The sequence below is a fragment of the Nelumbo lutea genome, chromosome 4, assembly GCF_056320005.1.
Source record: "Nelumbo lutea isolate HS-2025 chromosome 4, American lotus-T2T, whole genome shotgun sequence".
In the NCBI taxonomy this organism is placed as follows: domain Eukaryota; kingdom Viridiplantae; phylum Streptophyta; class Magnoliopsida; order Proteales; family Nelumbonaceae; genus Nelumbo; species Nelumbo lutea.
The window spans coordinates 56,402,966-56,419,830 of record NC_142687.1 but is presented as its reverse complement, the minus strand read 5'-3'; the positions used below and the strand labels follow the sequence as shown (position 1 = coordinate 56,419,830).

The 16,865-nt window shown below is 40.7% G+C and overlaps 2 protein-coding genes across 10 annotated transcripts in view; one reads left to right on the top strand and one right to left on the bottom strand.

Moving 5' to 3' along the window:
• The window catches only part of LOC148860727 (uncharacterized), a 79,322-nt gene extending 63,620 nt beyond the window's left edge, over positions 1-15,702 (top strand). The window contains exon 3 of the mRNA XM_088986106.1: positions 15,417-15,702. Within this exon, the coding sequence (XP_088842232.1) occupies positions 15,417-15,589 (173 nt within the window). The 3' untranslated portion in view covers positions 15,590-15,702. The remainder of the gene's footprint in view (positions 1-15,416) is intronic.
• Positions 1-16,865, bottom strand: part of LOC148860726 (ADP-ribosylation factor GTPase-activating protein AGD12-like) — a 102,827-nt gene that overhangs the window by 63,984 nt on the left and 21,978 nt on the right. The gene's annotated exons all lie outside the window — the stretch shown is intronic.

Sequence of the window (16,865 nt, the reverse complement as noted above, 5' to 3'; positions counted from 1 at the left end):
TGCATCGAGAATAGTGATCAATAAAACTGATAAAGTATCGAAAGCCATCAACGGAAATAATGGGAGAGGGGCCCCAAACATCAGAGTGGACTAAGTCAAAAGAAGCTCGAATTTCATTAGTTGAAGTTGAATAAATAGTTCTATATTGCTTTGATAGTTGACAGACTTCACAAACCAACTCTTGACTTGAAACACCTTTGAATAATTCTAGAAACAACACTTCCAATGATGAAAAAGGTAAATGACCTAGCCTAGCATGCCACAGATGTAACTTGGCTATTGACTCCACATTGGACTGACTACAAGTAGCAGATGTCTGCAAGGCCGAATTGATGTCTGCATCAAGGTAGTAGAGACCTCCACACTCATGACCGCTCCCAATTGTTCTCTTCGTCAATCTATCCTGAAAGACACAATGAGTAAGAAAAAACGTTATGCTACAATTCAAATTTTTGGTAAGCTTTGAAACAGATAAAAGATTTGAAGAAAGATTGGGAACATGCAAGACAAATTTTAGTGAGAGGTCCTTGCTTAGGTCAACCACTCCTTTCCTAGAGATGGTAGAGAGAGAACCATCAGCAGCCCTCATTTTATCTTGGCCAGACATTAAATGATAGGAAGAAAACAGAGAAGACATGTGTGTCATGTGGTCGGTTGCACCAGAATCAATAATGCAAGAGGTAGGATCAATAGTACTAGTTGCACTAAAGGCAGAGACAATACCTGATCTGGCAACGGAGGAGGATGGAAGAGAATTGGTCCTTAGACAGGCTAGGGCCCGACTAAGTACCTCTACCTCATCGGCAGTAAAACCCAAGGACCCGGTTCGAGGGGAATTAGTATTCTGTCTCATGGAAGAGGAAGTAACTGTAGATGAGTGTTTTGAACCATCATCACTTTGACTCGTAGCCAAATCCACACTTGCAGATTGACCCTTCAAATGCTTCTTATCTTTCCTCAATGCAGTTGGCTTCAGATGCGGATGGAGAACCCAACAGGTCTCTTTCACATGCCTTTACCCTCCACAGTGGGTGCACTTCAGATGTCTCTTGTCAGAGTGCCTGTTTCCCCTTTGATTTGTAGAGATTAGGGCCGAATGCTCCATAGACTGTTCAGCTAGTTTTATTTGAGTATCAACCTGCATCTCTTTTCTTCTCACCTCTTCATTCCTCACAAGGTAGTAAACATGATGTAAGTCTGGCATTTCATCCCTTCCCAGAATTTGGGACCTTATGCTCTCATATATAGGATCTAGGCCAGCCATAAACTTAAATGCTCTACCCTCTTCAATTTGTTTGTCATGCTTTTCTGTCTCCGGCACTCTCCCAATCAATAATAAGGTGGTGATCTAACTCTTCCCATAGTCCTAGTGTAGCCAAATATGTTGCAACACTCATATCTCCTTGCCTCAAGGCAGCAATGTCTTGATTCAGTCTGTAAACTCTGGCATTATTCTTTTTCTGCCCATAGGTTTTAGAAACTTTTTCCCATATCTTGGCAGCCGTGGAGAAATGTTGAACAGTCCTAGCTACTCTTGGAGTCATTGAAGCAAGTAGTCAGGACATAACTGTAGCATTCTCTTTGCGCCAAGCTGCATATTCAGCACTCCCCACTTCTGGTTCCTTCTTCTGCTCGTCCAAGTAACCAGTGAGTTCACGGGATGTGATGAAAAGCATGGCTGAGACAGACCATTCTCTGAAGTTGTACTCATCCAACAACACACTTGTGATCTGTAGGCTATGCAGATTTGGATTCTCCAGATTAGGAGACCTCCCACAAGCCCTAACATCTCTAGAAGACACTTCCCCGAATATGGAAGACATCTTCACTTACTTGTAAATGTCAAGACTGTAAACGCAATATATAGAGAACTGTTTCACACTTACGGAACTTGCTGCACTGTAAACTCAGTCCTGAGAACATGACACAGAGCTGAAACACTGAGTACTACACTGCACACTGTGCCCTAATTACTGCTGTCACAGATTATACTCTGTTGTGCTACCTTCTGCTGTGTTCTAAATACTGCTGCCGCAGCCTACAACTTGCTGTCTTGGCTTCTACTGTGTGCTAAGAACTGCTATCGCAAGTTATAACCTCACCCACGAACAGTTCTAGGACTGCTGAGATTAGTCCTTCCGCCTAGATCTGTTCTACACAGATAGAATGGCTACAATCTGTTGTACTGTATCTATTAGGGCGTCAGCCTCTAGGTCTAACTCCCCTTGGGCCCTACAACCAAGGGAAACCCTAGATGTAGGTCTAGCTGTGTTCTACGACCAACCCTAGGGTTTCTTTGCAGCAACCAAAAAGAAAGATGGGAGAGTTACCTCCGAGTAGAAGAAGAGGCGGCTGCTGTAACCAGTCGAAAGATCAGTGCTCTGATACCATGTTTGCTGAAATAGGGCTGTCGAATGAGAGAAGAAGAGGAAGAAGAAGAAGAAGATGAAATGAGATGGGCGGCAGAATAATACTCAGCCAGCCCTAATCTATTATATATAAGGGCATTACATAATGTTACATAAATAAACAAGAATGCCCCTGATTAGTGATGGGACACCTAGTCAAAAAATAAACACTAAATAAGATTAGGCCCAGTAACTAAGGCCCAATAACTAATGACTTGAGACCCAACAAAGATAAACATACAAATTTAAGACAGCCGAACCAACAAGTACTATTTTTTAAAACAATGAAATTAATATATGCAAAAGATTTGTATTTTTAGATGCAATGATTTGCCACATTTTTAAAGGAAATTTAATGTTCTTAATAAAGAGAACTACTAGTTTTTCAATCAATATACATGCTAAATGGTATATAAAACTAGGGAACCAGCCAAAAGTTAGTTTCTTATACTATAATATTTTTATCACCTAGGCGACTAGGTGCCCCAGTGAATTTCCTAGACACCTTGAAAACTGTGGTGTAAATATTGAAGATCAAGAGGGTGCAAGCCAAGAAAAGATAGGAATTGTTGAAGAAGGAGCTTCCAACACCCATGGTCAGCTTGAGGTTAATTATCAAGAAGAGAAAGAGATGGAACATCTTGAAGAAATTCAGGTGTAAGATGCAAATGTGTTGATTGTAGTAGATTTTAGTAAGTCTCGACTTTACCTTGAAAATTCAATTGGAACCAATTCAAAATTACAAGTTCACATAGTACAAGTTCCACTTACATCAATAATGAAAGAAGCCCGAGAGTTTGTTGAAGAACCAAGGGTAGCTGAACCATGGAGATGGAGATTTCTCAACTAGAGATTGAAGGAGAAGTCCCAAATGCTACAGTTGAGAGTCACCCAAATAAAATCAAAAAGAAAGGCAATAATGCCCCTAGACATAATGCATAATCTCAACACTCACCCTCAAGCTGAGCATAGATATTTATCATGCCCAGTTTGCCTAAGTTTCTATCAAGCTTTGGCTTATGGAGACCTTGGTAAGACTATCAACAAGTTGATCTTCTAACTTGACAAAAGGCACACATATTTCTCTACTTGTTATCCTGTCCTTAGTGAAGTGTTTGCCAACCTCAATGCGTTTTGTGCAATCGTGTTAGATTGGATTATGAGCATTGTTTATTGCAGCTTGCTTACCATAATATAGTCTCATTAAAACTTCAGCTTGGATACACCATGAGCCATAGCTCTATATTCCGCTTTTACACTAAATTGAGCTACAACTTATTGCTTTTTACTTCTCCAAGACATAACATTACCTCCCGCCAATGCATAATAACTAGAGGTGGATCTCCTATTATCCACAGAAACTACCTGATCAGCTCCGTATAAGGCTCAACCTTGAGATTCCCATGGTTGGAGTACAATATTGCCTTGTCTGGGCACCCCTTTAAGTAGGCAAGAATCTTGTTGACTAACTACCTATGGTTGGAGTACAACATTCCTTTGCATGGGCACCCCTTTAAGTAGGCAAGAATCCTATTGACCTTGTTATCTAAATTCCAATCTAAGATAACAAGGTCTTTAGTCAAAGTAATTCAGATACACCATGAGTCATAGCTTATATTCTACCTTTATACTAAATTGAGTTATAAATGATTGTGTTTTACTTCATTAAGACACAACATTACCTCCCACCAATGTACAATAACCAGAGGTGGATCTCCATAGGACATATCAAGCTTGGTCAAGAACAATTACATAAGCCGACCAACTAATCTTTGGAAAATACCCGTCTAGAAGAATTTCTCCTTCATCAACACTTGGTTTATGATTGGGGTAGATGGGATTTTCAACTGGCTTGCACCCTAACTTGCTAACCTCATGAAGGAGGTCAAATACATACTTCCTTTACAAAATAAAGATCCCTTCCTTTGACCTTGCTAGTTCAATTCCAAACAAATACATGAGATTTCCAAGATTTTTACCTCAATTCCTAAGCAATGAATGACTTGAAATGGATTATTCCAGAGTTGTCATCTCTGATGACAATAATCTCATCAACATACACTATCAATAGAGCCACTAGAGCATTAACTCCTCTTATGAAAAGAGTATGATCTGTTTGTGATTGAATGAACCCAATCCTGAGAACAGCCTTTCTAAATTTGGCAAACCAAGCTCTAAGAGACTGCTTGAGCCTATAAAGGGATTTCTTCAAACAGCAAACCCTCCCCTCACTGTTAGCGAAGCTTGCTACTAGGAGAAGATTCATGTAAACATCCTCTTGAAGATTTCCATTGAGGAAGGCGTTCTTCACATCCATCTAGTATTGAGGCCATGAATGGAGAGCAGCAAGAGACATAATCACTCGAATTGAGTTCATTTTGGTTACAGGGCAAAGATCTCCCAATAGTCAAATCCATATGTTTGGTTGTACCCTTTTGCCACCAACCTAGTTTATATCTTTTAATTGAGCCATCAGCCCGGTGTTTAACTATATACACCCACTTGCATCCCATTGGGCGATGCAGGGACTGAAGAGGAAAAATTGGAATTTTATTGAACTTTATGTATTTCTATATTTTTGGACAGCATGGGTATTTTTGTCATTTTGCAATTTTCTTTGGGGTCCATCGATAATGTTTAATTTGCCTAGTTATAGTTTTTTTATGTTTAAAATTTCAGAGTCATTGCATATGTAGGATTACGGCTTGTTCGTTTACTCTGACGTCTGGCATCTAAAAGTGCAATAAATTACATTAAGAGGTATCTAAATGCAGAGAATGTTGTTTTGAATTCTGAATTCTGAAAATTATTAAATATCCATTTTGACCCTATATATGAGAGTTTTTATTTGTCATTTTGGGGGTATCATTGGAAACCAAAAAGTTATAAAATTGCACTTTAAGAAATAAGAGATAAGATGAAACGAACACCCAATTTTCTCTTAAAGTTAAAAGATTCCTCTTAAGAGATAAGAGTTAAGAGGAAACAAACAGGCCCTTAGAGTTATTGAGTCTTCTTCGAATTGAAATAGGATATGACAACTTAGTTTGAGTCCTATTAGGATTATTGAGTCTAACAGCTTGACTCCTAAGACTATTGTCAGCACCCGATTTTTGCTCGATCCACCACCTAAACCTCCAAATTACCCTAAACGCCCTATCAACCCCTTTGGATCTCTCCGAAACACCCAAAAACTTAACAATCCCAACCTTCTGCCCAAAAGCCCCCAAATCCACGTTAAATATGCTCGATACCAATTTAATGACCCCAATCAACCCCCGTCTACACCTCAATCCTCATAATAGACACCACCATTAAAAGCAAGACCTCCCAAAATACCTACCCAACAAATCTCAAATCAAAATTCCTCCATTTACCCCTTTCATCAAGCGAAGATTCCATTTCGATGCCTCTCATTAGCCTAAACACTCAGAACCCAAATTCCCTTGCTCTTAACACATCTGAACCAATCAAACCACACCGTTAAACTCCAGATACATCAAAACACCTGCCCATAAGGTTTCAACCCCAAATTCTCCCATTTTCCCTTCCATCAAACCAAGATTCCGTTTTGGAACATCCCTTTGACCCAAATTCCTACGATCTTAACCCTCCAAGACTAATTAGACATCACCATCAAATCTTAGACATCTCCAAATACTCACCTATAAAAATTCAGCCCAAAACACCTTTGTTTACCCCTCTATCACACCTAGATTCCGTTTTAAGACTCTAGATTGACCAGATACCAAATCCTTTCAAACTGGGCCCAGCTAGCCCAATTTGACCTTACCAATCACCTCAGACTTCCAAAAACCCTACCCTATGAAATTTCACCCAAAATTGCCTTTATTTCCCCCTTCATCGCATCAAGATTCTATTTTGAAGCCCTAGATTGATCGAAGTGGTGCTTTCTAGATCTACCCGATCCGGGCCTAATTGGCCCAATCCAACCACACCAATTAACCTAGAATGTCCAAAAACCCCACCCTACCAAATTTTAGCCAAAATACCCCAATTTACCCCTTCATCTGAAAAGATTCCATTTCGGCCAATCTCATGGGTCCACATACAAACCCACTCTTTGTGGTCAGACCCATCTCAACCCTCCATTTTTTTACCCAAAACCACCCACCATTGGATTAGAAACCCGACCTGAACCCCCTTGTACTGGTTTTGAACCGAATTTACAAAATTCCCCCTGAACTCCCCAAAAATTACAAAAATGCCACTATCTCCCCACTAAACTTTTCAATTTACCCTAATACACTATTCACCTCCTTTGGTTCAAACTTAGAACGAAGAACCACTGCGACGACGACACCCCCTCTCAACCGTTCTCTTTCAATCTCTCTCTCTTCTAATTTTTCTCACTCTTACCGTCATCGCCACTATTCATCATCTTCTTCGATGAACAACGGAAGAAAACCTCCCCCATACATATCTATCTTCTTCTCCCCTTCCCTTCCATATAGCTCTTGCCCCATCTCATTCATCAATGTTTTTCTTTTCTCCAGTTACCACCATTCATTGTCTTCGGCAAATAATAGGGGAGTTAGAAGACAGGTTTCATCTCAGTTCTGGCTTAAATCCTTGTCCCTTTCAATTGTAGTATTTCCCTCTCCATCCCCTCTTACCTACTTTCAGTCCCACTCGATCACTGATCTCATTCAACATCGACTCCATAGTGCAGACAGAGCAAAGATCCTCCAGTTAACGTTGGGAGTTGCTATCATCCATGGAAGGACTAGAAGCTCGACCAAACGTATCTTTTGCCTCCACTGACCGACAAACCAGACCATTCGAAGTGGTGATTGTTCGAGGGCAATAGAACCATAGCCGAAGCAGGAATGAAAGCCTTCATCTCAGATCAGCGATCTGCTTCAAACCAAAACAATCAAGTAACCCCCCCTGTAATTAGTTCATTTCTTTGTTTTAATATTTTGTATTTGACTTTGGCTAGAGGTTGAGGGAGGAGAAGAAAGCCGATGGGACTAGTGAATTAGTTCCTGTAAGTTTTCCTCTCCTCCCTAACCCTGTCATCCTTTTTGATGTTTTGCTTTCTTCTTTTATTTTCTTTCTTTATGTTCTTTTTTTTTTTTGTGTGTTTTCCAAGTGGTCAACAAGGGGAGCATGAGAGCCAAAAAAGATCTATGCTGGCAGCGCCAGCTTTTTAATTTAAATAGTAGGGTGACCAAAACATAATAAAAGAAAGAGAAAAGACAAGAATGCCCCTCTACGGCATATAGTACAGATTACCTCACTCCCCCTCAAGTTGGGGCATAGATGTCAATCATCCCCAACTTGCACAAAGATCATAATGCCATAGTGAGCATAATCCTTTAGAAAGAACATCTGCAAGTTGTTCACCAGAGCTAATGTAGGGAGTGCACACTTGCCCCTTCTCAATTTTCTCTCTGATGAAATGCTTGTCAACCTCAATATGCTTGGTTCTATCATGGAGAACTAGGTTGGCTGCAATGTTAATGGCAGCTTTGTTGTCACAGTAGAGTGACATAGGATCATCACAAGGAAATCTTAATTCACTCAATAGGTTCTTGATCCACAGTAACTCTACAACTCCATGTGACATAGCCCTGTATTCTTCCTCTACACCTGACCTAGCCACCACACTCAGTTTTTTGCTTCTCCAAGCAACAAGGTTTCCACCAACAAAGGCACAATATCTACTGGTGGATTTTCTGTCATCCACTGAGTTGGCCCAATCTGCATCTATGTACACCTCTATTCTCGTGTGCCCATGCTTCTTAAAGAGTAAACCTATCCCCGAGAATTTCTTCAAGTACCTAAGAACTTTGTCTATTGCCTCTAGGTGTGCCTCCTTGGGTGCATGCATGAACTGACTGAGGACACCCACAACATATGCAACGTCAGGCCTGGTCATGGATAGGTAGAGAAGCTTGCCCACAAGTCTTTGGTACTGCCTTGGATCTTTCAAGGGCTCACCACTACAATCCCCAAGTTTATGATTTACATCTATAGGTGTGTTAAAAGGTTTAGCTCCTAGCTTCCCTGTATCCTTTAGGAGATCTAGGGTGTACTTCCTTTGGAAATGAAGATTCCTTGTTGAGAGTGAGCAACTTCAATACAAAGGAAGTAGCACAAGTTCCCGAAATCCTTTACTTCAAACTGTGTAGTGAGGAATTTTTTAATCTTGAATCTCTGAGACCCAGTCTCCAATGATGACAATATCATCTACATAGACAATCAAGGCTGATGTTTTCCCTTGTTCCCTCTTTAGAAAAAGTGTGTGATCATATTGACACTGCTTAAAACCCATCTGTTGAACTTCCTGGTGAAACCTGCTAAACCAAGCTCTCGAAGATTGATTTAGACCATACAAAGATTTCTTCAATTTGCAGACTTTTTGTTCACTTCCCTTAGCACAAAAACCGGGGGTTGAGTCATATACACTTCCTCTTCCAAATCACCATTCAAGAAGGCATTCTTTATGTCAAGTTGATGAAGCTCCCTATCAAGATTTGCAGCTAAAGACAAAAGAACCCGAATAGAGCTCGTTTTTGCAACCGGAGCAAAAGTCTCAGCATAATCAACTCCAAGCACCTATGTGAAACCTTTTGCAACTACCCAAGCCTAGTACCTTTTCACAGACCCATCTACCTTATGTTTTATAGATAACACCCATTTGCACCCTATAGGCTCCTTTCCCTTAGGAAGATCTACCAGGTCCCACGTTCCATTCTTGTTAAGAGCATTGATCTCTTCTTTCATTGCATCTGTCCACTCAGGAACAAATAAGGCCTCTACAACACTCTTGGGAAGGGGAACACTATCAATGGTAGATAGAAAAGCACGAAAAGAAGATGAGACATTCTCATAGGACAAGAAATGAGATATGGGGTGGTGTGTAGTGCATGATCTGACACTCTTCCTTTTTTTGTAATAGGGAGGTTCAGATCATAACTTGAAGTGTCAATATCAATAGGTTCAGGAACATCAACTGGAACAGTAGTACTTTACTTGGGTGAGGTGAAGGATCTAGCCCCTAAGATTCTGATGGCATTGGTGGCATAGTTTCTGGTGTCTCTATGGCAATTGAACTCTGTTGGCCTTGATTTTTGTAGTGCAATCTCCGAAAGACAAAATGGAGGAGGATCAGAAATAAAAGGCAACAAAACTTGAGTTTGACTCTGTTTCTCCTCAATTCTAATCTCCCCCTGAGGAGAAACAGGAAAGTAGGGGACATCTTCAAAGAAGAGGCATCCATAGAGATAGTATTTTTTTGACACAAGCTTAAAACTGTAAAATCCCTATTCGATTCTAGTTAAAGTAGAGAAGAAGAAGAGAAAGAAGAAGAAGAGAAGAAGAAGGAGGAGAAGAAAGGTTCGGCCAGATTAAGAAAAATCAGTCCACCTCTAGCCGACCCACTTGTATTTATCTCCAATAACATAGTTACAAGAAAGACCATATTGTCCCTCATAAGTGATGGGACACATAACTTAAACTTAAATAAAATAGACCTTTCACTCTCAAATAGATAAACCCAAATGACCAAAATACCCCTTGATTTGTGTATTCAAACACTCCCCCTCAAGCTGGAGAGTATATGTCATATAGTCCCAGCTTGTCACAAATATAATCTACTCTGCCCCGAAACAATCCCTTTGTAAAGAGATCTGCCCACTGATTCCCTGAGCTCACATGAGATGTGGTTATCACTCCACTTATCACTTTCTCTCTCACAAAGTGACAATCGACCTCAATATGCTTGGTTCTCTCATGAAAGACTGGGTTGGAAGAGATGAGAACAGAAGCTTGGTTATCACAGTATAGTCTCATGGGTTTGTCAACCGAGAACCCCATCTCTTGTAGCAAGTTCTTCAACCATACTAGTTTTCATGTGGTATGAGCCATAGCTCTGTACTTAGCTTCTGCACTACTCCTTGCCACCACTGTTTGTTTCTTGCTCTTCCAAGTTACAAGATTGCCACCAAGGAAGGTACAATACCCTGTAGTTGATCTCCTGTCTGATATAGAACCAGCCCAATCAGCATCTGTATACCCTACTATTTCAAGAGTCCCTCCACTTTGGTATGGCAAACCACGACCTGGAGCACTCTTCAGGTACCTAACAATCCTTAGAACTGTTTCCCAATGAGGAATCCGAGGATGTTGCATAAACTAACTCACCATACTCACAGCAAATGATATATTTGATCAGGTAATAATCAGATAACTCAACTTTCCCACCAACCTCCTGTATCTTCCAAGATCATCAAACTCTTCACCTGCATCAACACTCAACTTGACATTAAGTTCCATAGGAGTCTCTGCTGGTTTAGCACCTAACAGTCCTATATCTTCAAGTAGGTCAAGAACATATTTTCTTTGACATAAGTTAATTCCGTGCCTTGACCTTGCAACTTCTATTCCCAGGAAGTACTTCAGCTTACCCAAATCTTTCTTATTGAAGTGGTCCTATAGGAATTTCTTCAACCTATCAATCCCGTTACTGTCACTCCCAGTTATGACAATATCATCCACATACACCACTAGCAGAATTTCCCATCTTTTGAGTCATCCCAAAGTCTTTCACTACTTCACTGAACCTGCCAAACCATGCGCGTGGAGATTGTTTCAGTCCATAAATTTCCTTTTTGAGTATACAAACCTTACCATCCTCCCCCTAAGCAACAAACCCTGGCGGTTGCTCCATATACACTTCCTCAATGAGATCACCATGTAGGAAAGCATTTTTTATGTCAAGTTGCACAAGAGGCCAATCATACATAGCAGATAATGAAATCAACACCCGAATTGAACCAATTTTAGCCACAAGAGAAAATGTCTCCATATAGTCCACACCATACAACTGAGAATAGCCCTTGGCCACTAACCTGGCCTTCAATCGCTCCACACTGCCATCTGGAAGATACTTCACTGTGTAGACCCACTTACACCCAACAACATGCTTACTAGGAGGAAGAGCAATCAGTTCCCACGTGTGATTGTGTTGTAGAACAGAGAGCTCCTCTTCCATGGCTTGAAGCAATGACAGGATCTGTCGACAAGGGCTGAATTGGAGGAGGGGCCGGTGTTCTTCTGTGAGTATACACTTGTTTGATTGGTGGCCTCTCAGTAGTAACTGGCATGGGAGGTGAATCTGCAACTGGAATCGAAACCACGGGAAGGGGATCCGCAACAAAGACGGGAAGAGGAACTACGGAGGAAGGAGAAGAAACCACAATATCTAAGAAAAAAGGAACTGATTCAAAGAAGGTGACGTCGGAGCACACAAATGACTTATGGAAGTTAGGGTTATAGCACTTATACCCTTTCTGAGTCCTTGAGTAGCCAATGAAGATACACTTAGTAGCTCGTGCATCTAACTTGTCTAAACCAGGCCCCAAGTTTTGAACAAAACAAACACATCCAAAGACTCTTGGGGTGAGAGGAAACGGAGACAAGGTGGGAAACAACACCGAGAAGGAGGATTGACTTCCAAGGATGGACATGGGCATCCGATTGATGAGGAAATAGGATGTGAGGACGGCACCACTCCAAAAATGCTTTGGGACATTCATATTAAGCATCAAAGACCGAGCAGTTTCAAGGAGATTTCGATTTTTCCGTTCAGCTACACCGTTCTGTTGTGGGGTGTAAGCACAAGAAGTTTGATGAATTACCCCATGGTGCTCTAAGTATTGCTGAAATGGTATTGAGGTGTACTCTATGGCATTATCGGAGCGAAAAATTTTAGTATGAACACCAAATTGGGTACATATTTCAGCATAAAATTTTTGAAAAATAGAAAACAATTCAATGCGATCTTTCATAAGATAAATCCATGTCATCCTTGAAAAGTCATCAACAAAAATTACAAAATACTTATAGCCATTGTATGACATCACTTTGATCAGATCCTAGACATCAGAATGAACTAAAGAAAAAGGACTCAAGACATGACTATCAACTCTTGGACTAAAAGAGACTATGATGTTTCCCAAGCTAACATGACTCACAATCCAAAGATGAAAGATGACTCAAGAAAGGAACCAGCAACTTCAGAGCCTTGAGAGAAGAATGACCAAGTCTGCAGTGCCATTGAAGAGGAGTAAGAGATGACTAAAAAGCTACTGGAGGGCCACCACCATCAAGGTAATACAATCCACCTGCCTCATGCGCTCCACAATCTTCATCCCCGTCTTGAGATCCTGAAACACACAAGAGGGATAAAAGATTATGGAACAATTAAGTGACTTGGTTAATCTACTAACAGACATAAGGTTAAAAGGGAACTTGAGAACATATAAAACAGATGATAAAGACAAGGATGAGAGATCAACATCTCCAACACCACAAATGAGAGATGTAGAACCATTAGCAAGAGTAGCTGTTTGAGATGTGGAGGACCGAGAAAGAGAAGAAAATACATTAGGAGTCCCAGACATATGGTCTGAGGCTCCAGAGTCAATGATCCAGTGTGAGGGCTTGGAAGCCAAGCAAGCCATACCTGAATGGGCAAGGGTAGCTGTGTTCTGCTGAGATGTTTGAAGGAACTGCTCATATACTGCACGGGGTACACTTACCATCTCCTTCCCAGAAACAGCAGTAGATGTGGAGGGGATCAGGTCAGTATGCTGACTATCAGTAATTGTACCACTACCCTTAGTCACAGCATGGTTAGCCCAAGTGTTGGGTGGACCATGTAAATCATAGCAGAAATTAACCGTGTGCCCCTCTAATCCACAGTGTGTACACTTCCTAGGGGCATTACTTCTTTCTTTACCACGACCTCCCCCTGAGTCCTGACCTCCACTCCAATCGCCAGCACGGTTAAACATGGGACCACCACGATTACCTGGAAGTCCACCACCACCACCACCACCTCTATTTCCACGGCCTCCCCCTCTAGTCACCACAAAACCAGATCTGTCTGAGAGAGAAGAATGCTCTATAGACTCAATAGATGTCCTCCTAAGATGGGCAAAAACTTCTTCAAGTGAGGGAAGAGCAGACCCCCCCAGTATTTGTGCTCGGACAGGCTCATATTCAGCCTTCAAACCCACTAGAAACCTTGTCACATCAAGTTGCTCACATTGTTGTTGCTGAATCTGAACATCCTGTGTCAGAGGATGATACACATTGAGCTCATTTCGGATATTCCTCAGACTTGCATAGTATTCCTCCAAGCTTTGATTGCCTTGCTTCAGATTAAAGTACTCTTGGTACAACTAATACACCCTAGTTGTATTGTCTTGTCTGGAGTACAGTTTCTTAGCATGATCCCAGATTTCTTTAGTTGTATCTAGGAACATAAAGTTCACGCTAATTTTTGGTTCCATGCTATTCCACAGCCATGTCATTATTTGTGCACCTTCCTATTCCCAGTCACTAAACCCCTGAGAATTAGAGGAGGGTTTCTCCTCTCTTACATGTTTTACTTTTTTCTTGGCCTTTAAGAACACCTCCATAGATTTTTCCCACGACACATAATTCTCACCATTCAACTAAATAGATGTCATTTGAACATTTAGGTAATCTGGAGAAATCATAACTCCTATTTTATTGTCATTCCCCTCTCCAATCGATGCCATCTTAACTAATTCACCTTCAAATATTCAGCACAACCTCACGCACTTCCACAAAACTTATCTCACTTTCAGCACCACCAACTTCTTCAAATACACATTGCACATCAAACACAAAAGCTGAAATCACTCAATCATTAAATCAAACACAGAAATCAGTATAAACACCACCACATGACACAAGGTTTCACTTTCAACTATTCAGAAGCATCCACACACCATTCAACACAGTACAACCACCACCACACCACTGCTGTCATGAATTTCAGCAGTCGAAAAGCCCTACTTTCAGCACACATGAGGTAAAAACAGAGAACAAGGCTGATATGCATACTAATACACAACCTCAACGACCACCACCACAATAACTGGAGGCATACTCACCTCCAAAACTACAAAAACGACTACTCCTTTTTGGCCTCTTGTCAAGCTTCAACTCAGGCTAGAAGAAAATCGAAGAAAGCTGAAATGGTTGGCGGTGAACCCAGGAAGAAGACAAATAGTGAGGAAAGAAGAAAAAAAAAGGAAAAGAGAACTAGTTTTTATTGTTCTGATACCATGTAAAATCCCTATTATTCTAGGTTAAAGTAGAGAAGAAGAAGAGAAAGAAGAAGAAGAGAAGAAGGAGGAGAAGAAGGGTCGGCCAGATTAGGAAAAATCAGTCCACATCTAGCCGACCCACTTGTATTTACCTCCAATAACATAGTTACAAGAAAGACCATATTGTCCCTCATAAGTGATGGGACACATAACTTAAACTTAAATAAAATTGACCTTTCACTCTCAAATAGATAAACCCAAATGACCAAAATACCCCTGATTTGTGTATTCTAACAAAAACAACGATAACCTTTCTGAGCAAGGGGATAACCAAGAAAATTACACACAATAGCTTTGGGATCAAGCTTACCACGACTAGGAGAGAGATCATGAACAAAACATTTACATCCAAAGACCCGCATAGGGATAGGAAATAGAGGAGCTTTAGGGAAGAGGATCTGATGAGGGGACCTATCAAGGTTTAAAATGTCGATGTCGATGGAAATGCCGCTTACCAAAATATAGGACATATGTCGGAAGTGTCGGAAATATCGAGGGGAAATATTGTAAAAATTAGAGACATTGTGGAAATATTATGAAATATGTGAAAATATGCAATGATATTTTGTAAAATGATAAAAGAAGCATTAATACATGTTTCTACACTATTATCTTATTCCTAACCATTATATAAAGCTATGAATCTAAGATCGATAACAAATTAGTAAATGACAATTTACTGATTTATTATGCATTTTGATGTTTTTACAAGGTTATCTGATATTTTCTTTTATTATTTTTAATGCTGATTTATTATAAATTCTAATATGTTTATTTCACACTAGTAAATAGAAATACATTATAAATTCTAATAAATTCTAATATGCATTGTCAGAGGTACGAGACGACACATGGAAGGCAGTGGCAGTGTTACCTGAAGCAGATGCAAAAGAGGTAGGAGTAGGACCAGTATCCATCTGGCGAAGAGTCCTACCATATAACTCCAAATGGTCACGGAAGGAGTTGATGATCTCTTCCTTAGGGTCAGAATTGGGATGCCTTTCCTGAGTTACCAAGGGACCAATCTGTTGAGATGCCATATTAGCTGAGTTATACCTTTTCTAATTCTGCTAACTTGGTTTCTTGCCCTGATCAATTGTTGGCTTCTTACCCAAATCCTATGCCCATTTAGGTTTTCCATGGAGATCGCAGCAGGTATCTCTGGTGTGTCTTGCCTTCTGGCAGTGAGTGCACCAAAGCTTACTCTTATCATCTGTTCTCTTCTGAGAGTCACCCTTCTTAGAACCACCTCCAACATTAGTATCTGAACCTCCCCGGACAAATAGAGCAACTGGCTCCCCCTCTGAAGAATTCATCACATTTCTTCTACTTTCTTTTGACTAAACCAAGGCATAAACCTCCTGAGCTGATGGCAAGTCTTTACTTCCCAAGATCTGCACCCTAATGGACTCATATGAAGGATTCAGCCCCAAAAGGAAGGCAAATACCCATTGCTGAGATACAAGTGATTTGTATGCCTTTGCATCCTCATCACACTTCCAGTTAACATTCTGCTAATGATCAAGTTCTTTCCATATTGATGTCAGATCCCAATAGTACACCGAGAGACTCCTTTCTCTCTACTTACAAGTGAACAATTCGGCTTGCAGTTGGTATAACTTGGCATAGTGTCTCTGCTCTGAATAGGTGGACTTTGCTTGTTCCCATATTTCACAAACAGTTTCAGCCCACATAAAAGTTTTTCTCACCTGTGGCAGCATGGAAACCAAGAACCAAGACATCACCATACTATCTTCTTGGTTCCATCTATCATATTCAGCACTTCCGCTCTTCGGTTCCTTCACTTTCCCATTGATGTATCCTATTTTTCCCCTAGCAGTGATGTAGTTTTATTCCCCTAGACCATTCAAGGTAATTCAGACCATCAAAAGGAAAGACATCCATGGGGAAACTCATATCCATTCCCCCACCCCATTTTGATTTCCAGAAATCCCTGAAGTAGCAGAATTCTCAAAAGACATGGTCAACACAGAATTTTTTTTTATCAAAAAACATCAACTTAGGATCCCTCCTTATATCAGAACAAAAAACTCCACACACAACAAGTGATTAGTCCACCCACACTGCAGTTTTTGGACTTAATTTGAGCACAAGACCAGCACCAATTTCCAAAATAAACAAGATGACAGATCTGATTTTCAGACCTGTACGGAGTAGCAGTCCCAGCCTACTAGTTTTCTCAGCAGGTCTACAAGCAATAATCACAAGGGGAGATCCTTACACACAAGGCATCAAGCCAACAAGTAGAGAAAACAGGTCATGC